At 37.9% G+C, this 27,297-nt stretch overlaps 1 protein-coding gene across 1 annotated transcript in view; it reads right to left on the bottom strand.

The window, feature by feature from the left end:
• Positions 1-4,031: 4,031 nt before the first annotated feature.
• The window catches only part of LOC104529172 (islet cell autoantigen 1), a 25,215-nt gene continuing 1,949 nt past the window's right edge, over positions 4,032-27,297 (bottom strand). The window contains exons 3-8 of the mRNA XM_029086351.1: positions 21,150-21,244; positions 19,066-19,115; positions 15,259-15,300; positions 11,194-11,475; positions 6,706-6,801; positions 4,032-4,955 (exon numbers count right to left, since the gene is read on the bottom strand). Of these exons, the coding sequence (XP_028942184.1) occupies positions 4,834-4,955; positions 6,706-6,801; positions 11,194-11,475; positions 15,259-15,300; positions 19,066-19,115; positions 21,150-21,244 (687 nt within the window). The 3' untranslated portion in view covers positions 4,032-4,833. The remainder of the gene's footprint in view (positions 4,956-6,705; positions 6,802-11,193; positions 11,476-15,258; positions 15,301-19,065; positions 19,116-21,149; positions 21,245-27,297) is intronic.

A 27,297-nucleotide genomic window follows, 5' to 3' on the forward strand; every position in this document is an offset into this window, starting at 1 on the left:
TACCCGGTTTGCCAGTGCAGCACTAGACTGTCTCAGCGTTTCTGCTTCTCGGCTGCTTGGCTGTTGGCAAGCCTAGTTGTTGCTCTGCTTCCTGCCTTCCCATATGGTGGCTCGTTTAAAAATACGATGTTTACAAGGAGTAGAAATTGTAAAAGCAGGCTAACCAGAGGGGCACTGATGGTAAACGCTAGATTTAGTGTGCCTGGGTTGCAGTGAGGGCTCAACTTCAGGTCCCTTACACGCCTGTAGTGTTAAAAAAAGCCAACCTAGAAACACACTGGGTCCCTGGCTCAGAATCACAGAATCGTAGGGGTTGGAAGGGCCCTCAGGAGATCATCTAGTCCAACCCCCCTGCCAAAGCAGGATCCCTACAACACGTTGCACAGGAAAAGCATCCAGGTGGGTTTTGAACATCTCTAGAGATGGTGTTGGGTTTGCGTGTGTGTAGGCTGTTTTTTTGGTAGTGGGGGAAGGGCCACCTTGTGAGAGTGAAAAGCTCCCCTGGCTCCAAGGCAGAGACCCTCCAGCCCAGTCTGGGCCAATGAGCACTAGAGAAATGCCTCTGAGAATCCATATTTGTAAGGGGAAGGACTGTCCTGAAAAGAAGGTGGAGAGAACCTGGAGGAGAGACCTTGACCTGAACAAAAGACAACCATTGGCCAAAACAGAGGACAGAGAGAGAGCTTTGTTGCCAGAGGAAAGACAGAGACCCACACCCAGTTCAACCGCATGGAGTAGGAGAACGCAAAGGAGGTTCAGCTAAGTTCAACAGTGGAGGAGAGACCCATGTGTAGGCCATGGAGGACTCCCTGCTGGAGCAGAGAAGCTGCTTGTCCAGCATCCCTTGGCACCTGCAGTGGGATACAATGGCAGATGGTACTGGCAGAAGTCCAAGGGTGCTGTGTGCTCATGTCAGCCTCCTCCTCTACTGCTTTCTAGGCTCAGATCCTGAAGCTGTTGGGGCTTGTAGGCCTGCTGCAACTCCCACGTGGAGCAAAGCTGCTGCTGGTGCTGCTCATGCACTCACAAGCACCTTGTTGCTTAGGTGGGCCTGTTTTTTCTAGCATGTGCAGTCCCTAATGTTTGAAGGGCACACATTTAAAAAACAGTGCTGGGGGGAGGCAGGTGCTGCTTGTGTCCAAGTGGTCATGCCCATGCAGTGCTGGATACGGGAACAGCAGAAGGGAACAAGGTAAGTCACATTCTATTATGTTGGAAGTAAATTCTGATCACTTAAGGCAGCCAGAAAAGTTACTTGAAAAAATTACTTGTTTTCTCCACGAGCTGTTCAATTCCCAAGGCACACACTCCAATTCCCTTGAAGCAGCTGTTCTTAGATTTGTAGAAACCTCGACTCAGCAAAATAAATTACATCAACTTTAATAAACTTCCCGATAAAGACAGTTAATCAATTACCACTGTTCTCATCTGCCATAGGGGTTCTGCAGCTGTTTTTTATTTTTAAAACAATCCACTACTGAACCAGAATATGCAACTGGAATGAAGCATATTAAATCAAGACGAATGTCATATGTGTAGAACAATCAATCTGCAATTTTACCAGGGTGATAAACTACCCTGTTGTCCCAACTACTGCTGAGCGTGTACTCACGTCACAGAAAATCCTCTCACAATGGCACTGGGCCTTGGAGTTACTCTGCAGCCCAGGCTGCCGAGAAGCACGTGCCACACACTTCATTAGTAGTAGGGAAGTTTTGCTTGTAACTCTGCAATTGAGATTTTTTTTTTTTCCTGAGAAACGCCTGCTTGCGGGATGTCAGCGTGCTTGCTCTAGTTTTCAGCTTCAGTAAATGCCCATTATAATAATGCATTCTACACTGGGATTTCAGTTGCTTTTCTTTAAGTGAAAGTAGTTATATTTTAACTAACTCTGGCTCCTTTTAATTTGAAAGTGTGAAAAAAATGCATAGGCTAAAGACTAAGAATGCAAAGCTAATGTTAAATTTCAAAAACTATGTATTGTAAGAAATCAATGCTTAACATGAACTAATTGGTAGTGCAGTTCTGGGGGGGGAGGAGGAAAAACCCCTGCAGCTGCGGTTTGTCTTGTGTAAAAAGGGACGATCATTCAGATGGTTTTCTACATAAAACATGATGAGGATTCAGCACATCTTTAGCTGAACTTGTGCAATGCCCTTAATTGGCCCAATCAAGACAGGAGCTTTTTTTTTTTTAAAAAAAAAATAAATCCTGGTAGTCTAGAATCTGTGATCTAAAAAACAAACACAAACATTTTTCTGGGTCTCAAAGAACAGTTAATTACTTGTTTGGAAGTCAATACAGCCTCATCTTTGCTTTTAGCCTAACTGCTTCAGCTACTAAAAATGCTGGAGTGGATTGTCCACAATTGTTTTAGCAACTAGCAAGAGAAAAGTAATCCAGAGCAAGTTTAGCAACCACAGACTTGCTTAAAGTTGCAAGAATCTGTTTAATTATTTCAGTGGTAACCAAGCTGGGCTGAAAGCAGCGTGTCTATCCCTGGAGCTCCTAACATTTTTGGCATTTTTTGTCATTTGGCAGATAATTACATTTTGAGATGAAGAGGCAAACATCCTGTGTTATGAGTGTGAACTAGCACTCATAAGTGTAAGTGCTTGCCAGTGTAAACTTTAGGTATTTTCCAGTTACTCCACTTTGTAGATGTCTTTCTTACTGCCAGAGACTGCAGCCCAAAGTCAGGAGTTCAGGCTCCCCCTTAATGCTCAAGGAAGTTGTACATCTTAGAAAAGATGGCTTATTAAGCAAGGAGCTGCCAGTACCATGCAATAGGAAATACTGTGGAAGGAATCAACTTTTATCTTTAGAAACAGTTAGGCATCTACATCAGCTTCTATGTCTTAGTTACCAGCCTCAGTGCTGGGGACATGGGTGGGCTGGGTATTGTGCAAAGAGCAGATGAGACTGTCCTTTCCTGTTATATGTGAAAATATACCGCTAAACATTCAAATAACTACTCTGGCAAAAACTGAAGCACCTTGACACTTTCAGGCTATGAGGTGGGATTTTGAACACCACAGTTTAGAACAGAGGTGTTTAAAACTTGCTAAGGGTTCAACCAGATGAACTCTGGCCAGTTCAAGCCCATCACCCACTGATAGCATGCAGCTTTTTAGAATCATAGAATGTTGTGAGTTGGAAGGGACCCAACAAGGATCATTAAGTCCAACTCTTGCCCTTGCACAGGACAGTCACAAGATCAGACCATGTGTCTGAGGGCCTTGTCCAAATGTTTCTTGAATATTGTCAGGCTTGGTGCCATGACCACCTCCCTGGGGAGCCTATTCTAGAGCTCCACCACCCTCTGGGTGAAGAACCTTTTCCTAATGTCCAGCCTAAACCTCCCTGGTGCATCTTCCTGCCATTTCCCCTGGTCCTGTCAGTGGTAACCAGAGAGAAGAAATCAGGATCCACCCCTCCTCTTCCCCTTGTGAGGAAGTTCTAGACTGCGATGAGATCTCCTCTCAGTCTCCTCTTCTCCAGGCTGAGCAAACCAAGTGACTTCAGCCTCTCCTTGTATGTATTCCCCTCTAAGCCCTTCACCAATTTAGTGTCCCTCCTCTGGACACTCTCCAGTAGCTTTATATCCTTTTTATACTGAGGTGCCCAAAACTGCACCCTGTAGGTACTTAGTTATCTAACAGACCATGACGCAAGGATTAACTAACTGAGTGTACAGTTAACTGGTAGTGAAAAGCTTCACCAAGGTGAACTTGAATTTTAAAAGGCCAAATATAACAAATTGCAAAGCAGGTCCTATACAGTACACAGAACTTGTGATCTTAAGTGGCTGCTGACACATCCTTTTTCCCTTCCTTTGCTGTAAAAGGAGAGCAAGGAGGCAAAAAGGCACTGAGTGAGTTCAAATTTTCTTACTGTCCTGCTGGATTACTATTCAGAAACAGATTGAATTATTAGGTACCATCTAAAAACTGGCCATATATTTTATTTTCAGATGCTTATTAGGTACCAATTCAACAGCCCACCAGCATTCCAGTGGTAATCAAAGGTCCTTTTTGTCAAAAACATTTTATTGAAGAATTAATGTCACAACAAGCTCAAAACAACACATGCTTCAGAAATAAACTGGATGAAAAGTACTGCAAACAGAAACATGAATGTTGTGAAGGCATGGTAAAGCATCAATTGCAAGAAACTTCTGCAAACAGGCACAAATTCTGTTGGTGCAATGGAGAAAAACCTCAGAAAAGAAGCCTGCTGGGCATGACTTCTGCTTATGTAGTACAGTTTGTCTAATAAGTTAAATCAGAAAGGGCACAATTTCCATGGCTGCACAGACCGAAATATATTTCTTCAATAATTAGCCCCAGCACAGGTTTTTCACTATGAGTAATAACAAAAATTTAGTTGACGTCTTAACGTAGCAGGTATATTATTATATACATGATAGATGTTTGAATCATGCAGATTCCTCAGTTACATGATTTTTTTAAAATTTACTCAAGAAACATTATAAAAAAATAGGTTTGCAATTTGTATTTCACTCCAGTGTTAGCTCCGCATCACCTTAGGCAAAGACAGTGTTTCAGCAGATAATCTAATTTGGCGAGAAATCTGCCCTAATTCTTAACCTCATTTTTGTAAATCCACGTAGAAAATAAATGCAAACTCTTTATACAAAACGAGCAAATAACTGTACCTATATAAAAGGGGATTAATTCATTTTAGTTTTATTATCATGGCACATACTTTATAGTTTCACAACAGCATACTAATTTCCATTTAGTTTTTATTTTTTAAACCCCAAAATAGTGTTGACGAAGAGAAGAATATGAGTTACCATAGGCAGCTGACTCATGCATTAAGCAATTCATGTTCCTTATCAGTTTTCCCAACAGCATCAGGATTGGACAATGGGTCAAGGTCAGCAAAGAGACTGAACCAGGCAGTCAAGTCTTTAGGATTCTTCATAGGTTCTGGAAAAAAGAAAAGTACAGACTTGTCAACTATTTTAAAACAAAACTGACTGAATGTTTGACTGAGGTAAAACAAATGCCAAGCTATTGTTTAATTTATTACTAAGGGCACTTCTGACAAGATAATCGGAATGAGTGATGGCCTTTTAAAACACTACCTTTAACAGAATATAGAACTTTAGTAAGAGTGAATATTTTACATCTGTATGCCTGTGTATTCTATATGGTTCCTCCCATCATAAGTACAGGAACACTTTAATTAAAAAGAGGAACAGTCTCGCTCTGTCTAGCTTTGTTTCATGAAAGGTATTTTACTTGTGTGTGCACCTGCATACCTGAAAAAAGTAAAAGGAAAGCAAAGGCAAATTTTACTTTCAACCTCTCTATGAGGACTCAATTCCTTTGCTTAAATCCAGTCCATGGGACTGTTCTGTCCCCCTTGTGTCATTATTCATCTAGAATGAAGTTTTGATGGGAAGGTATAGGCTGGAGAGAGGGGAGGTACATTTGATAGCCAGACCCAAGTACAGCTTCTAGTATTATGGTATATTTTTGGATGGATATTAAGAAATATGAACCAGGAATATGTTCCAACAGCAGCTGGACTATTGCATCTATGTGTTTATATTGCTGTACAGATGTCACAGAGGTCTCCTACCTTCTCTTATTCCAAAAGGGCAGATGTTCACGTTAAAGAGCAGGTGACTTTGGCTGCTACAAAGAAGGTAGATCACCACTGGCTGGTTTTTGTGACCCTGTTTAACACGTATTATATCAAAAGTGAAATAAGATGTGCTCTTCCACTCAGAGAGAAAACATGCTATGAAAACATTCTTTCTAAAACAAGGAATTTATGGAAAAAATAGGCTCCGCCTGGCATGACTTTCATTTGTGCAAGGCTGGAGTATCTGCCGCTTTCAGAAACACAGATTTTAATGTAGCTGAAGGCTGTTCCTTTTTCTGGTGAAGGTACTGTAGGTATGGCATCATATTCATTTCCAAAACAGTTTCCAAAACATCTTAACCCTCTTTTTCTGCAGGGCTGAAACATGTAAGTCTTTTAATCCTTCCAAGGCAGGGGAAGGAATACACACTGCTCCTTTCTTCTGCACTGAACATCTTTGACGTAGCTTCTGTTTGAATGTGAATGCACAGAACAGGCTACAGGCTGGCAATAAGGATTCAACATATTTCTGGTTCATTTCTCCAGAAAACCCTAGTCAAAGTCAACAGGGCTTTGTCTTAGTAGATGGCAGGACTATGCAGTCTTGGCTCAGTTGCAAGAAGTGAATTAAGTTTCAAACAGATGAATACTGATACGATACATGTTATCAACAAAATTTGCAATTAGGGCTCTTCTGCCTTATCAGTAGCCTGTATTTTAGCCACAATGCCCTCCTAGTTATTCAAAACACTGTTTAGCTTAGACAAAGTGCATGCAGATACTATTCTGTGTGACTCAATTAAAGGAGTAAAAGAAACTAGTTTCAGCTCCCTCATTATATAGTAAATTGCTCTTTTGACATACTACTAGCACGGAAGTCTACCAAAAATGCACACATACATATACATATCATACACATAACCAATGCTGAAAGAGAGTAATTCATTAGTGAGCACATGACTCTTGACATGCAACTAGTACAAAAATAGGTTTTATTATGATAGAGTAACCGAGAAGACCAGAAAGACACAAGAGTCACAGTTAAAAAGGAAAAGCAAAGTAACTGAAAAAATACATGACTATCACCTTTCACAGGCGTCTTGTTAGCATTCACATTCAGGCTGTTTGGTTTCTGTGCTGGCTGTGGTATAGACAGGGGGCTCACGCTGTTGGCTGCCCATCCTAAAATTCAATAATACAGTAGCATTAGCATGATGAATTACTTTGTTAACGCCAACATCCCACTGTCTGGCAGCACAATGCTCACACCAGATGACGAAGCAGAATATTATGTTTACGGTTATGGCTGTTTGTATCTTTCCTCATACACAGGAAATCAGCAGTCAGATGCTGCAGACAAGCAACATCCTTGAGAAGAGAATATCTGTGTATCAGTTTCATAATCTCCAGATTCAGGCAACTATACCCTTTTCAAACCTTTAACCTGCCTAAAAAGGACTTTTTCTTGTTTCTTTTATCCAATCACAGTTAATACTTGTTCATAGAAAGGCCAATACAGTAATCAAGTCAAGCATAGCTGTATGGAAAAGAATATCACTTCCATTTGGGCAAAAATATCACACATTTCCACCTTCCTTTACTTTTACAGTTTCAAAGACTTTCATTTCATCAACTGTTCCAGAAAAAAAATATATTTAGAGATCATAGATTTTTTAAATTAATTTGGAAATGATTAATTCTGAAAAAAATAATTTCTTGCACAACACTTTGAAGAATTAAATTCAAGATGCATTATTTTGAGTTAACTTTAAACTAGGTTTTAATGAAGTATTTTTTTGTTCTTCATTTGAAAGGATATTCTCAGCAGGGAGAGAGCAACTATGCAGGAAAAAGTAAAACTGGTTATTCACCATTTTGTTTCTTACATGCATATTCCATGGCCACAAAAGAGTAATCATAAATACAGTTAATGAAGCCAAGTGAGCTAGGCTGGTAAAATGAACTAGGGGTGGTGTACCATGGAAACATATTAGGAAAAAATGAAGCATTTTTGTCCCTGGCTTAAGATATTTAAATTCTTATGCTTTATCACATTTAGAGGACTGGAAGTTGTATTTCTTATTTCAATAATATGTCTTTTAATTGTGGCCTAATCAATTATCCATCCATCTCAGGGATCTAGTATATCTAATTCTGCAGTATCACAAACAGGGTATTAATTTGTGCACACAGCTAACATTTCCTTATTCAGTCTCTTTTTTCTACAAGGATGCTCTCACATCCTTTTCTACTTTCTTTGTCCTTCTTCCCCTTACTTTCTCCTCTTTTGAGATCCCTGTCAGATATTGGTACCCTATGTCCTGAAAGTTACTGTAACAACCACTTAAGTCACATTAACCCTTCCCCTCTCCCATAGATTCTTCTCAACACTCTCTGATCTTACCTTGACTACAAAAGGTCTGAAGCCCAACCTATGTTACTGAAAGGAGGCAAGAAGAATGTTTCTATTAAATCACATGAATTAGGAGGGAAATTTAAAGTCACAAACATCCTCTGTATCTCTAAGGAAACAAGCTGAAAACTTCCTCAAAATCTGGATACAGAGAGCTCACATATATTTGTTCTAGGCAAAGGTGACAAAAGCCTATGAGGTAGCCTGTGCCCCCCTGAAAATAAGATTTTAGAGATTAATCTTTCAAATAAGCAAATTTGAATCATAAATAATAAAAAGTATGGCATTAACACCTCAAAATTATATACTTTTCTAGGCATTTTCTCTGCTTGTGTTACAAAAGAGAAGAACGGCAGAGGACATTACACACAACTACAGAAAACTGTAACGCTTTTGTCTGTTCGGACATGTATTGTGAAAAAGTGTTTTAATACGTCCGTGGGTAGCAATGGATAAATTGAGCCGCTTAAGCAAACAGGGCCAAATCCTAATTTCATAGAAACGAATGGGAATGCTGCCTGGAAACTTTCTGTGCAAGTCCCAGTGACTTCAGCGAGATCAGGAGTTGGCTCCCTGAGACCTCACTGATTTTCATTTACACTGATGTGACTGACAGACCACAGAGTAAAGCATCACAGACCAGTTAACTCCTTTGAAGCCCTTCTTTTGAGTCCCCAGACTAAGGCTTGATAAGTAGCTTGATGTCTCTGAGAGATGCTGTGGTCTGGTTCTCTGTTCACTGAAACGCAAGGAGCTCAAGTACCACTTAGAAAACAAAAAGAACCTAACAGCAGCAACAAAAACCTCCAACCAAAAATGCTCCATAAAATGTGTGATGCTTTTGTAATGAACTTACCCATCTATGAAGGTATTGGGAAAGACTGACACAGAATTTTTATTAAATACTTTAATAAATTATGTTTTTAGTGTCCACTCACAGTGAGCTACAGAGAACAACTTTGCCTTTCAAAACCAAACTGCTTCCTATCAATTTGAAAGCAGTTGTTGGCCCTAAGCCTGTTCTGGTCTGCCTGCTCACAGGATGGCTTCATTACGTGACTAGACAAAAGATTATTGCCGAGACAGCAAGGAAACCAAACAGCTTACTTTTCAGCTAGCATCTTCACAAATATTACCACAATTAAATTTAGAAATGGAAATGGTGAGCTGCACATTTTCACATTTTCTTACCAGCTAGAATATATGCACATGTAGGGAAGATAGAAAGGAGCCTTTAGTGGTATGAGTAAGTAAGTAAATGAGGCCATAAGCATCATGAAAGAGAAAGCCAATGCTCTCTCTGAAAAAGTGGAAAGGCAAACAAGCTGCAAAGCTGTATCTGCAGGAGAATCAAAGATTGGTTGGAAGCATGCTTTGTTTCTAATATACATATGCACATTTATATGTATTTTAAACCAGCACCTGGTAGTCCCATAGCAATTCAAAGTCCCATTGTGCTAGATCCTGCCTATAAATACAGCCAGAGAAAACTCCGAGCTGGGAATTCCTGACCATAACAGTTTATAACCTGCATAGCATTGTGCCTGTTTTAGAGATTAAGATCTGAGGCAGAGAGAAAACAAAGCCCCAAAGATTTATGGGCATGCTTAATGTAAAATAAGTAAGTAATCCCACTGAAGTTAATAGAAAAGTTAATGTGCTTAAAGTTAAGCATGTGAGCTTTAAGAATCTTTATGGTCTTGAGGTCAAATTCACACAGGAAGTATGCAACATTGAGGCTCCAGTGTAGCACCTCACAACAAATAATTATTGAGCAATCCTACCAACTGGGGGAGGGAAGTGTAGATGTATCACAAGCCCTCAGTAAAAATATCCATAATTCATCTATTATTTCCAATTTGTATGTTTAGATATGTTTATACTGCAGTTCATATTTTGTTTAAAAAATAATAGTCTCTGTTCCCAAATATATTGATAAGGTCAAATAATGAAAGAAGTGCTGTGAAGTGACATTAAATGCAGTTTAAGATTAAAGCTGAGATTTCACAAGATATAAAATGGTCAGAATTTCACTTTCTGTTAAAAAATAAGAAACAAAAAAACTGTGAAAGTTAGTTTAAATAATGTGTTTTACTTGGCAAATGGAGTCAGCTGGGAACATGCTGATTATCAGATACAATCATTCAGCTGATGCGCCCTGACTTTTCAAATGCCAGTAGATCAATTACCACGATCTTCTGCCAAAACCTTGGAAATCCATTTGAAAACATCCAATATATTTTATTGTTCCAATTTTATTCTTTTTCTTATTGAAAAAGACTTTGGCATACCATGTTGACTGGAATGGATTTTCCATTCCTAGTGTTCCCTGATTGGAACATACCAGAGTTCTGATTGTGAAGTTCTAACAGCGCAGCCAATGGCAGTGTCTTGTGCAAATGAGAGTGGTAACAACAGCCTCAGAAAGGATACCCAGCTCTGTTTGCCATTTACACCTCAATAACATTTTTCCTTCAAAAACATGTTTACATTTAAAAACACGTTAAAATTTCTGAAAAAAAAAATCAATCCCATAATATTTGTTGCTATTTTCAGTAATATGCTTAAAATATAGTTTATGTCTCTGTATCAGGAAAGGTGTTTTTCATTGTTCCTTTTTCTCAAAAGAAGAGAGAAAGAGTTGCATCAGTAGATAAGCAGCCTACAAGAGGAATCCAGCTGTATGTTTGCTAGGATGAGACAACCCATTCTACCTTACCCATATCCCTACAGGGATTCTTTGGGATTCTTTGAAAAAAACGGAAAATGAATTAGTAATCATTTTTGGTTCTTTGGCCCGTTAAGAGAAACAGTAGTTGTGATTTAAGCAGTAAAACCCACTCAAACAGATTTTCTGTTACAGAAAAAAAAATATATCAAAGGCCTACAGAACATTTCAGGAAGCTCAAAGAAAACATTTAAGACAGTAAACTTGACTTTAGGTTTTAGAGTACTTCATTCACAAACACTGAATGAGCAGGGTTTGTAGAAAAACAAATACACTACTCAAGTTTTTCTCTAGGCCACACTCTGCTTTAACTTCAGGGTTTCTGCAGCCATGGCACAACATAAGCTGTAACCAGACTTACACACAGCGGAAAGCCCTACTCTGAAGCCTAAAGCCAAAACCAAAATGATAAAAGAACAAGATGAGCTCTCACCATGTAAAGACGACTGCAAGTCATTCATGTTTTGGTCTAACAGCTGTGAGGGCAAGTAGCCTGATGGTGTTGGTGCCACCGATGATGAAGTGCTCTCCATATCTCCAGCCGAAGAGTTCATGGTGAGATCTGCAAGTGCAACCTGTCCAAAAACAGCTGTCCACTCTTTGCTGAATTCCCCCTCATCCAGGGAGGAAGCGTTGAGGATCTCATTCAGTAATACCATGTCATCCTTATCACCAGGTTCTGATTCCAGGGACCTCACAAACTGATCCTTTGAAGCTGTCTCACAACAAAAGAGTCAAGATAAATATTTTTTAGACAAACAAAGAAAAGAAGGAACCTTCTTAAAACATCAAATCTAGGTTTTGTATGTTAAGTGAAATGGAATATTTTTGCATTAATACTTGTTGTTTTCTCTTTTAGAGTCAACTGTTTTCAACATCTGGGCTTGTAGCTTATGGAACAAATAATGCATTGGTTATCTTAGATAACCCCACTGCTGTTAAGACTCATTTGTCACTAAAAAACAGTAAGTATGCTTACAAATCAATTGCTCACCACACCAAAATCATTATATAGTCTAAAACACTGGAGAAGACTACTTTTACGTTGCTTTTTGAAGTTTTATATAAAACCGTTAAAAAAATCAGATTGTTATAAATTGAAAATAAATAAGAATTGGGCATTATTCTACAATTTTGTGACAACATATTAAGATGACCTTTATGACCTTCTGACCAGTGCTTGAATTATTGGGGTGTTTCCCCATGAGAACAGGTTAATCTACACAGAGTGAGTTTTCTACACAGTTCAATGCTGTAGTAACTTTTTTTCTCTCTCTTGGACTGCTGAGAAATAACTGGGTCCACTTTCTTCTGATTCTGCTTGCCAGTTTTTCTAGCACTAGAACTGCAACTGAAGGAAGCTCTTAGATCACTCAAGCCTTTACTCCTTAGAAACTGTTTTGGAAATGTTAAATAGTTACATGAAATACATGAAGCTCGAAACTAGGATCATAATCCTTTCCTCTAGCTTACAAAATATTTGGAGAGTGAAAGAACTGTCAAGGAACCCCAAGTGTTGTTTTACTTGGAAACATTTAGAGCTCCACTGTGGGAGTACACAGAGGACAAAAATGGTAGTTAACAATGTTGATAATGTTACGTTACTGAAACCTAGATCAGTTTATCTTAATTATGCTCATTTCAGACTTGTGGTAAGACACAGAAGCAACTTCAATTTTCCAAAGTTTGGACAGATCAGCTGAACTCTCCGAGTTGCATACAACTTGCAAAGATGTTTTTAACCCTTTTGGGTTGGGATAAAAGATTGGTAGTAGCAAAGTGGTTGCAACAGGCCATTTTATTCAAATGCAACAGCCTTCTCAGGAAAGTTGCTTTTTAATAGCTGTAATAATTTATAATAAAATGGCTGAAGTTTAGCCAGAGGAAAAAAAAGCTCAAAACTGTGTTTTAAAATAGGCTGATGAGTCAGCATACACACCTACGTACTAAAGAAACAAATAAACCAACAAACAATACAAGGATTTTATTCATCACTGAATTCAGCTCTCAGATTTAGCTCCTTTCTAATTCACATTTTTATATACCTCTGTACTCCCTCACAGGGCCCAAAAATTAGAAATAGAAACATTACAAACACATCAATTCTCCTGATGTTCCCACTAGACTATAACTAAAATACCATAGAAAACAATTTGTTCTCATAAATTTTCAGTCTGCTTTCCCATCTTCAGATAAACAGCAAAGAACGTTAAGGTTGTCCCAGCACCTACATTCCCCCAAGTCTCTGTCTATTCAGCGGGTGAGGCAGAGAGGTAAATTCTTCTGCTGGGGAAAGATAGTTGCTATTTCAAAGGCACTTAAGAACTCTGATCTCTATGGGACAGCACATCTCAAATCTGCTTTCAGGAGGCCCCTTCATGAATGTGGAAGGCTTGCAGGGGGAGATGCAAAGAGAGCATCATTAGTATCAGATCTGCTAAGACACACCATTAACACTACCTAACCACAAATGACATTTACTATAATGGAGCAAAAGCTTTGCAGCAACACAGCTCAGAGCAAAGCTCTGCTTCACCTGGGTATCCCATTGCAGTAGTTCCATTTTTACCAGGGGAGAAGGTAAAACATGGCTTTACATTTGAAGAGCAGTCAGGCCTCGCTGTAGTGTGTACGACCACCTGACAGAGGAGTGACATTTCTTGTCTCAGCAGTCTTTCTAATCTTCCTGCAGGGACAAAGCACCTGCGGCAGGGGAGGATAGGGTGGTGCTTATGCTCAGGCTGCCTCAAGTAAGCAGCAGTAAGTTCTACTCTTGTTTGCCGTAAAGTTTATCTTGAAACTAGTCTTACTTATCAAGATATTACACATGTGGTATCTCTGATAGATTACTAGAATGATATGGACTTTCTTATTTCATCCATATATCTTCTATTACTTCTTTTCCTTTTTCTCTGTTTTCACTGCCCATTTTCACAGTCAAAATTCTTTTTTTGTCTGCACATGTTGCCCCTAACCTTATAAAAGTCCATGAAAAATACCCCCAAATCCCCACTGAAACACTGAAAAAAATCACTATATTCTTTTTTGTAGTTGTTTGAGCAAGCCTCTAGCAACGCTCATATTCCTTTGCAAACATGCCTCGTTTTACTGGTAATTAAAAAAAATAAATGGGAAGAAAAACTAAAAATATTTTGATACATGATCAGAAACACAGGATAAAGACTATCTTCTGAAACACACACAATCTTATCTGATGTAGCTGCCTCACAACTGTTTCATATTGATTTAACTATTTGACAAAAGAAAAAAAAAATAGTCTTCTAACAGACATAGCTAAACCTGTATGACCATTAATCATATGCATTATCTGTATCTCCACTAAGAAGGTTCAACAAGGAATGGAACTGAGTAAGGTGAAAACCAGAAGAAAAAATGCCACTATCAGACATGCACTGACCTTTTTTATTGACCACAGAAAAGACGTCATCACTACATTATCTCTCCACAGATTAGGGCTGCTTCTGCAGCACAGTCAGCTGAGGAACTTTCCCTGTTCCTGCCTTCATGGGTGTTCCCCACACGAGTAATTTCCCCACAGTACAAGAGACTGTCTGCGGCAAATCCAATGTCAACGTGTTTGCAAATGGTCTCTTCCTTACCTACCATGAAGGCAGTGCCTGAAACAGCCCAAATTATACTCTCAGTCTGACTGACTAAACCACATAAAGGGATTTTTTTTCTTTGCTTCTTTAATTGCTTTTTGAGTAGTCACAGTTGTTTTTGTTGTTGTTGAAGGTTTTTTTACTCCTTCTTCGGAGATATATGAGTGAAAAGCAAAAGCGAAATTATATGCAATATTCTTACTGCATATGAAAAATAATTATAAAACTTTCAGCCAGAACTTTCATATGTCACATGGTAAAACAGTAACTTTGGAAAAAACCAGCATACGCCCTTGAGCTGCCACCGATCTAACAAAAGCATAAGGATAGGAGTAGCGCCTGGAATGAAAGATTGCTTTCTCATATGTGTATGAGAACGGCACAGCAGATTTAATTAATTACCTGGCTGAAAGAAGTCACCAGTTATTACATAGTTTTAAGAGGACTAAATAATCTACTTCTGATACATACATTTCTGATATAAACTCTTTGTGGTTACTAGTGTATTGCCAAGGGTTGCGATACAACAGCTAAAGAACCAAAAAGAAAAGTTTGTGCAATGTTATAGGAGGGGTAAGGTTTACAGTGGAACCTACTTCAGTGGGGTAAATGTGATATACTCCAGTATATCTAACCTTGAATCACCTGTTACAAGGCATTTTATCCCCAGTAAGGTTTACTTCACATTATAACATCAGGAATAGTGACTTGGTGTATATCAAGTTGAGTTTCCTTTAACAGTGTTTAAATACCGCAGCTGAATAATTTCATCCAACCTTTCAGATTATGAAAACAATTAAGATCTAAGATTAACATTCTAATTGGTGCCTGTAATTGAAAAGCAGATGAAACAGACATGCATAAATGTTTCATACCATTTTCTTCAGGTTGCAGGTCTAACAAGTGATCTATGGCACCTACAAGAAAAAAGAAAACAAAAAAAAGAAAAGCAACAAAGGAAGATCTGCAGTACACTGACAATCAGTATGTACACATCTAAAGGTGGTTTTCTTAAGTCTCTTCACCCGAGTTCTGCTTGTGGTTACAACTTCCTTGTAACGTGGATATGACATCCTTGCTATCGTCAGCTGTAATTAAGATCCATAAGCATGTCAAATTGCACTTGGCACAAGACCATGCTTATAAACAATGTCACTGTAAGATCAACATGCAAGGTTTGTTGGCATTCAAGTTTAACGTGAACCTGGTCACAACGGATGAAAGACCCAAGCTATAAGCATTTCTAAGAAGTGAGGCCAATTTCTGATTAATAACCTACAGGGAAACTTCCTTTGAATCACCGCTTGTCACACCAGTCCATCTCCAGGCTGAGTGCAGCCAACTGAGGCAACTGCAAGAATCAGACAGGTCTCTGCTGTCATCCAGAAGCAGAGACACTTTTGGATGTTGGTACTTAAACAGGCCAAGAGTGAGCACATAAGTGCCCAGGACCTCATCACTCCCTAAATCGCCTTCCTTGACAATATATCATTTCTCATAACTCCAGGAATGGGGAAAAGGAATCTTCCCCCAAAACACCCTAGGTCAGGATATAAGTAATAGCACCTCTTCTCCTGCAGGAAAATAAATAGGCTAAGACAAATAGGAGGGAAAACGTATAGCTGAGGGTTTTAGGCCATCAGAGTTGAAAAAACACTGTGCCTCAACTGTAACTACCTTAAGTTCTTAGAAAATTTCTTAAATTAAACATGGAGTTAAAATAATCATCTAGATTCTGGCTGTCAATGAAGAGAAGGACACCTCCCTCAGGTGATTAATCCCACTTAAGATATGTAACAAAACAGGAGGGTTGAATTACTTGCTGAACATGCCTTTCTCTCCCATTAATTGTTGAGGAAATCTAGCTTCTAGACAACTAAGTCTGTAGCTCTAAAGGCAAATGAAGGGGTCGGTCACAGTACTGCCAGAACTGGAAAGCAGATCTGCTGGAAGCCTCAAACTTGAGGCTGGAAAGGAGAAAGAAAATTCTCTAAAGGGAAATAAAAATTGAATGCCAAACCCTTTCAAGAGAAACTTCAAGGTGTGTTCAGAACTAAATGAAACACAACAGCTTATTTTAACAAGGCTTTGCTAGGACAATCACAGAAATGTGCTACCAGCACTAGAATCAGCTGGTCATTTAAGGATCCATGATCACATCTGATTACACTCAAGATGCTTCCCTAAAAGGACAATGCAGAAAGCTAAAGGGGAAAGATCCAACTCTAAACTGACAGGCAGAGGGGGAAAAAAAAAAAAAAATCAGAAAGAGAAGTTCATGAAAGGTGGGAGGGATATGGATGGCCACAATTCTGTAATGAAAAAAGTACAGCTGTTGCTGAAAGCCTGCCTTATTTCAGTGATAAACATGATGGAGCCAATCTTAAAAACATCCAATAGTATATTCAGTGAAAACGCAGAGCAAATGATTAAAAAATTGGAAGTTATGAAGTAGAAGCAGTTGATTAAGAAAACTAAGAAGAAAAACAGCTCCATCACTAGTAGCATTACATCTGTGTTACTTTAGTATGTACAAAGTACTTTAAGGAAAAAAAAAAAAAAAGAATCTTAGCAATGGCACAGACCCACTAGTGTATGGAGATGGAAAAATTTAGTAGAGCAAGCAGAAGTATTCCAAAATACTTCAGTTCCTTTTAGGGGCGATGGAGAAAGAGACAGAACAAGGTATTTATATTATGGATGACGGTGAAAGATTTTACAGCTCGTAAGTAACTGAGATTCTAGAAAACATCTGCTAAGAAAATATAAGTCAGATTTTGTATTCAAGAATAATAAAATACACTGTTAAAGAGATATCTGATCTAATTAACTGCAAAATAAGTGAAACTTCAAAACACTGGAAAAGTCCTAATATTGTGTCAGTATTTCAAAAAGCAACCAAACAACAACAATAATTAACAGGTTGACTCAAATAATTGTAGGTACTCTGGGCTGGTAGCTCACCATTACTCCTAGGCAAAACATAAACTGAATCCCATTCAGTATGGGATTTAGCAAAAGAATATGAGCATAATACATGCTCCTATAATAAAAGGTGTTTTTATGGAAAGCAGGCCTAGTTAAAAAAATGCAACTAATTTCATTCTTTAATAAAACTATAGGCTTTCTTTGGTAACAATATTTGTTTAGAAAGAACTTGGCTTTGCACTGCATAGCCTTCCAGCTAAAAAGTCAGCACTACATAATATCTATAATGAACATATTGAATGGATTAGGAACTTGACAACTAACAGATGTCAAAAACCAGTTGTTAAGAGAAATAATTGCAAAGTAAAAGTGTTTCTAGTTTAGATCTGCAAGGTTTAGTGTTATATCCATCACTATTCAATGGCTTTAGCAGTCATCTGAAAATAAAGACAAAATCACTATTGAAAAAAAGTGCAAACAACTAACAGACTACTAGAGGTGGTCATTCAGGCTAGTCATTCAGTTTTTGTAGTTAGAGCTGGGAGAACCTAATACCACTAAGTCGTAAGTTGCATCTCTAGGAATAAGGAGTATAAGCCATGCTGTAGAAAGGAAGAATGAGCCCTGGAAAGCTGTGACCAAAAGGAACTGAGTATTGATAAACAACAAATTCAAATGTGAGCTTCTAAATTGACGTTGCAGCAAAATGGCTATCGTTTTTGGATACAGAAACAGGAATGTGATTTTACATTCTAGAAACATAATAGGAGAGACCAACATCAGAAATGTCTTGTCCAATTATGTATTTCACATTTTAAAAGCAATGTTGCAAAGTGGAATGGAAACAAAAACTTCAAAAATAAAGGAGATGTCTATAAGATATCAATATGGTTCATCTATCGAAATGAAGATTTGAGAGGAGTCTTGATTTTTATGTAGTACCTTTCAAGTATCTTCATGGAGGATAAAATAACCACATATTAAAATGATTCTCCATTAATTTAGTAGAAAAAGATATGTGGCAAGACATGGCATTATTTAGGCTGGAAGGACCTCTGGGGGTCATCTTGCCCAAGCCCTTTGTCAGAGTAGAGTCAGCTATGAAATTAGATCAGGCTCCACAGGGAACGTGTCACGTCTGTGCCCTGTTAAGTCTTGAAGATCTCCAGGGATGAAGATTCCATAGCCTTTTCCAGGCACTTTTTCCAGCGCTTCACTACCCTCACTATAAACACTTTTTTTCCTAGTATGTAATTAGAATTTTCCTCCCATTCTCTCAGTGTACACCTCCAATGAGAGCGTGGCTGTGTCAGTCACTGGGCAATAACAACACATCAGGTCATTGGCAGCAGCTGAATATGACTTTGCTTAGCTTTTGGGCAGCAGAAGTTCCACTGAATCCATTAAGTTTTTAACAGAGTACATGTTTAATCAGTGGAAAAAACTAGCAAGCTAAATCACATACTTTCCTTGTCTCAACACCTACTAATCTGTAATCGTTTCCTTGAAGATGTGCCTCATGTAAGAATTATGCTTTGGAAGACAAGCTATTTGACCTATTAGAGTAACTGAATGAAATGCAGTGGGATATAATATATAAGAGATTAGGTTTAACAGATCTTCCCAGCCTTAAGTTTTATGCATTTGTAGGGATTTGCTGGGTGAAGCTGAACATATAGGAAACAAACAAAAATTAAAAAAAACCCTCATGTATGACAGCGCTTATGAAATTGAGATAACATGAAATAAAATACCTGAATAGTTTGATTCCTTGGCATGGCTCTCCTCATCTAATGAAATCAACCTTAATTTGAAAGAATAAGAAAAAAACCTGAGAAAATAATTCTAAGGCTATAGAACAATAATACATTTTTCTCTTTTTGGTCACATCATTACAGAATCATATCAATACCAAATAAACAGTAATTCAGATGCACTCTTGCATTTGCTACATATGCTGGTCTGCTGTTAACTTTCATTGTTTCACTGGTGGAAGTCTGCTGAAAAACAAAATTAAATTGAAGATCAACTATTAATACCTGCCACCCTTCCATTTTTAATCTAACTAAATCTCTGTAATGAAAAGTACAGTGTATTCTGCTTTTCCAGATTTGGTCTTTCATAACTACCATGAAGGAGGTACGACTGTTCCAAAAAAACCCTAAACAAACAAACTAAAGCCACTCTGCACTTCTCTTTTTAACAGCAGCTAATTAAAAATCAGTCAGGTGAGTTTTGTCCCATGTCAGCAGACTTCTAAAAAAAAAAAAACAAAACCCAACAAATCAGCAGTGTTGAAAAAGCTCTTAACAGGAAAAAAAAGCTGTGGTTTACATGCAATCCATACACAAAGGTAATATCTTTAATGAAGAATATATACTTTCTATCTGCTATTATTTTGTGTAAAGCTATTCAACCACAAGGGAATGAAGCAGCCACAAGGCTGATGTGGTGCTGAAGGGGACTTCGTAGGCACATTCCTCCCACCCTCTAGTGATAGGACAGGAGGAGCCACCTCCCCTGCTCTTGAGGATAGGCTTGTGGGAAGCAGAGGAAAATTACATCCAGGCCAAATTGTAGTATAATGAATGTTTACTGTGAATGGAAAGTTCATGAGTATATTAAAAGCTTTGTTTTGTGTAATTCTTCTAGAATCTTACATCTTTGTTTTAGACAGTAAAATTGTGACAATGTTTTTCCCCTCAGTTTTATGACAGACAAGGAAAAAGATAATCCATAAATAAAAAAAAGTACAACCATGACATAGTATCTGATACATTTGCTAGTAGGTGCCAATGCACACATCTTGCATAAATCACATATTCATTCTAGAATTTTATATTCAACATTGCAGGAAAACAAGTGTTTATGAAATTCTTTAATTATTGTCACATGAGGTGCAGCAGATTCAAGGACCTGCTGTGGAGACAACTCCCTGCCAAATGGTACTTGGCTGAGTCCTTTCTATCTGAAGAGTACCAAATCTGACCAATTTATAAAGTGGTTTGGGTCAGTGGTTCTGAATCTAAACAAGTAAAAGGACTGGAAAACTGAACTCTCTAAAAATCTATTATTATAAATAGCCAAGCAAAATCCACTAATTATGAGTCAAGCTGTTCTGTGCTTTTTGACAACTGATCCTTTGCTGGGTGCTTCATTTAACCAGGGATAGTCAAAACAACAGGTGGTAGCAGGATTATATCAATGCTGCATCTCCTCGCAACTGAATCCTGATGGTCCCGCAGGGCAGGGATCACATCTCGTTCTCCTGTTCTCCTCTCCCTATAGCAGCCCATTCGTAAGTCTCTCTCACCTCAGAGCTACAGGTAACTCAAACCTTGATAGCATCAGCTCACTTAGATGTACTTTTTACTAAGTACCTGCTGCTTCATTGGATTACTAACTGATGCTGTATACATTACAAAAACTAATCGCTGCTCAAAGCAATCAGGAATCCATATCCTATTCCCAGGTGAAAGGAGATGCTGCTGAAGGGAGAAATACAATGCTTGTGTATCTTCTGCCATGTGTAGTTGTTTACCATTTCTTTCATTAAAGAAAAAATGAAGTAAAAGCTGAAAAATGAAGAGAAGGCTAGGAAAGATGAAAAACATATAAAGGTTTAATGGATCTTTTTAAAGCTCTTAATTTCACCATAAAGTTGATTAGTTTTCATGTACATACTAGAACATTTCAGGAATTCTTGTATTAAGCTTACTATTAGTTAGTGTGATCAGACTAGCTGTGTCTATATATCCATTTATAAATGTTTGTTGACTGGATAGCAGATTATAGACAAAAATACTTATTATTTTAATATACAGGCCACGTGACTTACTGACTGTGCTGATCTTGTACTGATTTGGTGCTCTCAATCTCCAGGTCCTCCTTTTCTGCTTTTTCTGTTAGTTTATTCACAGGATCTTGTAAGCTCTAGACAATAACCATAATATAAATAAAGAGAAGAAAACAAAATAGAATCAGGGAAGCAAAAGTGTGTCATTTAAGGATAAACCAGATTACAGAACCTAGATAAATTAAACAAGAATGCTTTTGAGCTGTATCAAAACTATATCTGACTGAAACAAGTGAAATAAAAAAATGTTAGAAGATACTAATTCAAATTGAGTCACATGAAAACACTTTATATAGGAAGAAGACTCTTGGCTACTTCTAAGCTCATGTTCTGTTTCCAATATTTCTACGTAAAACCATCTATACCACGTGCAAAGTAGGCATTAAAAACATGTTTCTTTGCCATTTTGGGGCTTTGCCCTTCCCCGCCCCCCCCCTCCTTTTTTTGCCCTTTTTTTTTTAAAGATGAGAAAAATTAATTCTTTACATCTGTTTGTTCCTCATATACTGCTTCTTTACTTATTTTTTCTTTCTTTCCCCTGATAGAACTATTCACACAACCTTGGTAACTGCAGTGTAGTGCAGAAGGTACTACATGTATCCTGAATCTGAAAACAAGGGTAAAACCTTGAATGATTAGTTAGATACAGGCTAGGTGTGGTATTATGAAACTCTACTGTCTCTTTGCAATCTGAAAGACCATGCTGCAAGATAACAACGTGCAGTTTGATGGTCAGCATTTTTATAACCAAAATTTGGACATGTGAACAAGCCAACATATAAAGCATTATAGACTGACTCTTTGAGCTGACAGAAGTGATAAATATACTACTGGTTGTCCCTGTTGTGCATTAATTAGGATTTCTGTATGAAAAATTAAATAACTGAAGATGGTAATTAAATAAGCCCAGATCTCAGCAATGTGAATACTTGGCTCTATCAAATGGTTTTGCTGTGAAGGTGAAAACATGTTCCTCTTTCCAAAATTCTACATGGTTTCCGAAAAATAAAACCATGTTTTATGTGACTAGTCCTGACTACTTAGTAATTAAGTTTGTTTATGCCTCACTGATATTTAGTATATCTCACTCACCTTCTTCCCCTGCCCTCCAAAAAGCTGAGGCTAAAACAAATAAGCCACCTTTTGTACAAAACATAATGAACACAAAAATGTAGTAGTTTTCCATCCAGAGTTTTAACAAAATGGTAGTATGTTTCTTCAAAAAAGTAAAACAAAGAAAAAACGTGGCTACGAAGCCCATCTCATCTACTGAACAGAAGTTAGTTCCCAGCCCATCTGTTACAAGAAAAGCATTCCCAGGCATGTCACAGGTCTTGTTTGCACTGTCCTGTTAACCAGGACATACGAGTCCTCAGAAGGGGTATTCCAGTTTCTGCTTGGCTCCTCATACGTTTCCTGTATGAGGAAATGTATACTTCTGCGTTTTAGAAACCAAAATAATGGACTTGTCGTATACTACAATTGGATTTTTTTCCTATCAATAAGTTAATTCTTCTATCTAGAACTGCAGATTAATTTATCATAAGCACCTTTAGCACTGCAGATATCATGCATCAAAAGATAAGGGACCACAAAAGCAATAATAAATAGAGGCATTAAAAAAATTTACCTTATTCTGTGGTTGCAATTTTTTTTTGACACTGTATAGTGCTAACCAGAATCACATCTAAGTGTACTTCTTGGATTCTGAATAATGGACACTAGCCATCTCAGATCACCTATGAAAGAGTATGCTGCCCTTTTTAACTGGGTATTGATTAGACTGCACTTCTTGTATTATTAAAAAATATGGGAATGATTCCACTGACTCCAAGAGGACCTGGATTAGAGTTAAAAAATATAAGAATACAGAAGTGCAGTGCAGAGAAAGACAGCAGAGCTTTGCATTACAGGGACTGTACTGCTTTGGGCATCTGAACCCTCTTGGACATGTTCACAGCAGTACACACAGTCCACTGTAATCAGGAGGTGATGGTGCAACAGTTGTGGTGCTCTGCCTGCCACTAAGTATAGCAGCACAGAGCCTGCCCCAAGAAGGATGTAATGGTTTCAACTATTCTACTTTAACCACTGCCTAATTATACAAGTTACAGAAAATTAGCAGAAGTAAAATCTTTTACATCTTCACCAAGAAAAATACAGAGAAATCAGCATCCTTCTTTAAGGAACTATATTTTATGCTGCATCCTTCATGAGTGTTTCAGAAAATCTATATTTAAAGGACTATGATTGAATGATGGAAACAGCGTATAGAAAGGGAGTTCACAAGTACCTTGGTAAAGAAACAGCATGATAATAATGGCAGTTATTACTTCCTGTATTAGAAAAATAAACATAGCTCTGAAGTATAGCTTCAGTTTCAATGAAGATTATGATAAAAATGGTTAAAAATCAGCAGCTGTATTTTAACACAATAATTCAATGTAACAATTTAATTCAGACAATATTCCCCCAAATTCTGATAGCAAATAATGAAATTATTTTCCTCTCCTCTGCCTCCCTCTACTCCACATCTTGATGTGCACTACAAACAGATATCTTTCAAAAAAGATTTTAAAAGCTAGAGAATGGGTATAAAATAAAACTGAGTGTTAAAAAGCCATTGTCAACCTTTTCCTAAACATGAAGCCACAGTAATGTGATCACTACTGTCAGCATGCATGGAAATCAAACTATGATATTCTCTTAATTGCTCCAGATTACATCAGGAGAAGGGAAGAAGTCCCTTCATCTACAAAGTGTAGTGATTAAACTAGGTTGTAAAGACAGAGACTGAGTTCAGACAAAAGCAAGCATGCTTCAGAATCGCCCCTGGCTTCGTTGGCTCCGAGCAGACTAATGCGTAACTTCACAGCACTCTTCTGGGTGCTCATGTGGACTTGCTTGGACTTTGCTGTGAGCCACATCAGTATGTGGCTTAATTTAGGATCCTCTCATGTTTAGAAAGCTATCTTCCTAGCTTCATTATTTCTCTTTTACTATAAAAATCAGGGTAAGATCAGACACACTAGCAGAGCAAGTTCACAGTCATTCTCTCTGCCTATCTTGTCTGTCCCTACAAGCAAAAGTCACCTGGTGATATTTTGCTTGCTCCCAGTACTCAAACCAAATATCCAAGCTGACAAGGGTTTCCTCTGCTGCAGAGTTAACTCTGGTTCCAGCTCAGGAACCATTCTGAGGCTGACTGCTACTCACTCACAAAATTCCTTCACCTGCATCTGGGCTGCTTTCAAGTCAAGCCAAGATCATCTGGACTGCACACAAAACCTGTCCTCTGCAGTTAAGCCACCGGTGTTAACAACACACTTAGCTTGCCCACAGTTCCCTGCAAGTGCCTTGGACAACTAACATGCTTCCTCTTGACTGAGAAAGAATCAAAGCAATGCAGCTAAGGGCAGGTCTAGAACCCAGGGATACATCCCAGGACATCACAATATATATGGAGAAGTGCACGACCACTGAGGAGACAAAAACTTGGACATGTTTCATTTGCAGGGAGAGGTGAAAGGAAGAGGGAAAACAGGTAGTCTCAGAATTTCCTCATGGCGATTCATCAGAACCACCCTCCTTGCAACCCCCACAAAACCCCTAGAAATATAAAATTATAGGCACTGTTGCCTGTGAGTAAAGTCATGGTCCAATAAAGGGAAACAAGAAAGGAGAGCAGACTACAGCAGAGGTTAGCAGAAGGCAACACTGTTGTACCTGGGTTCTTCAAACCATGTAAGGCACACAGGCAGCAGCATTCTGCTTTGCACAGAAATAAATGGATGCACAGAGATTAATGCCTTTTGACTCCCTTACCAGGGCTATTATTATTTCTGGGCTCATATGAACTCTTCAGAAAGCTTGGTATTATAGCATTAAAATGTAAAAAATGCAACTAAATATTCATATAGAGTAACTAAGGCAGAAATTAGAAAGAGGTAACATTCATGAAAAGCAGCCCCTGAAATAAATTTGAATTCATTTCACATATGGTAATTTCAAGACAATGAAACCTTAAAGGCTTTACCAAAACAGTAGCCCATCATCTTTAATACTACAGCAATGGATACAGTAACGGATACTTTTACATCATGATACATAGAGTTGTTAACACATTAATAATCGTCTTTCATCGAGCATAAAACTCTCAGTGAGGAAATACAGCTGCAATAGCACAATTATACTACTCTCAGCATATACCCTGAAGCAAAGAAAACAAATGGGCTGCTTTTCATTAAGGAAGTTTGGCAAACATCTCTAAAGACAATGTTTTCTTTCCAGAAACAATCCCGAGAGGTGGTTAAGAGTTTCTTTCCTGAAGTAAACCTGGTACATGAATATATTCATACTATGAAATACAAATAGTAATTTTCCAGTACATAGCACCTTCTAATTTTTCAGTAAGACATTCTATGTTTAAGTCAAATATTAACAGTTTCTTTAAATTCTTGTTTTAAAGTAAAACACTGATCCTATATACATGTATGCTTTGTTTAATTTGTATGAATAAAATTAAGCTGCTAGTATCAGAACTGGAATCATAAAAGACAAAAATGATTTGCAAGCACCAAATTTAAAAACTTATTTTACAAAAGATCCCTTTTAAGATATCAGACAGGGAAAAATATTCTGAAAGGGGTAACTCCTGATTTAACATAGAAATGGGCATACTGAAATATTTTATGTTTGTTTTAAGCAATTATATATTCTGATTATACACTTTTAATGCATAAAGTCAACAGCAGACACAGCACCTTCATTGGGTACATTTTTAGACCAAAAGTTTCTCCATTAGAAACTATGCTTACCCTCAATCACCTACAGCCATTTATTATACTTCATTAAAAAATAATACCATGTAATCTCAACGTAGAATTGGCTTGCAGCTCCTTCTTAATATAGTTACTCTGGCTTGAACATAGGATATGACTGGTAGGGATCAGTTCCCTAACTATAAACATCTATTGTTATTCCACACCCAGGTCTAGCAGAGGAGACAGAGGACTCATGGGGAGTCCCAAACCCTTCAGAAATGACAAGTAGATGTGACTTACCCTAGTAAGGCATCTGAAGTAGCAGCAGACACCTATTCTCTTAGGCAACAGAATCGCACCTGATGCAACCACCAGATTTTTATTTAATCTCCTTAAAAATCATTTAATGTAAACAAACAGAAACTAGTTGGAGGAAAACAGATCATGGAGGAGACTTAACTTTGGCATAGAAAATAATCCCACACTCTAGAGACCAAAAGAAATAAAGAACTGATATTAAAAGGCAGTAACATTGTCTTATTCCCAAGCAGCTGTTTTCTGAAACATGGACTTTCATGAAATTCTGTAGTATAAAACTACTTCCTGATTAGCATCATTTCTCAGCATACATATCACTGCAAAAACAGGAAATCACATCTTTTCAGCGCAGGAGGCCAGCAATAAAAATGGTTAAGATTTTCATAACAAAGTCAGGCTGCATCCTAAAGACACTACAATATTCACAATTATTTTTACAGTTACTTCAAGGGAGTGTTTGTTACACATGTGTGAACTCAATATAGATTATTTCTTCATCATAGATTCCTAACCTAAGTTCAAATTTAGATTATACTGAAATCTTTTAAAGAAAGAAGTTCAAAAGATAACAAGCATCCCCAATTCTCTCTCATCCTCCATCACAAGGGTATTTCACACTCCAGAAAAGGTGCCTTTTCTGTACAAGTTTCTCTTCAAGGTTTCCAAATGTTACTATACATTTTGAAACATCCTATGTCTTCTTCAAATAATTACATTTTTAGATATAAAACATAATGAAGAATAAATGCCCAGCAACAATATAGGCTACCTACACAAATTAGACTGAAATAGGATTTTATCAAAGCAAAGAAAAAAATTCCTCAGAAACCTTCTAACATCAGGAAGTTATGAGAACAGCCCACCAGCACGGTACCCAGGCTCCTGAGCAGGACTCTGGCTGTGCTAAACCCAGGCTGCGAACTAGACATCATTGCAACGGGAGGCAAGGGTGGGGAAATAAAAGAAACTTTATTTTCTGGTTTGGAGTTTAATTGCTGAGTCTGTAGGCAATTACTAGCAACGTTAAAATAATTATGCCCAATTGTCTC

This window comes from Antrostomus carolinensis, unplaced genomic scaffold (assembly GCF_000700745.2).
Source record: "Antrostomus carolinensis isolate BGI_N321 unplaced genomic scaffold, ASM70074v2 scaffold8600, whole genome shotgun sequence".
Classification (NCBI taxonomy): Eukaryota; Metazoa; Chordata; class Aves; order Caprimulgiformes; family Caprimulgidae; genus Antrostomus; species Antrostomus carolinensis.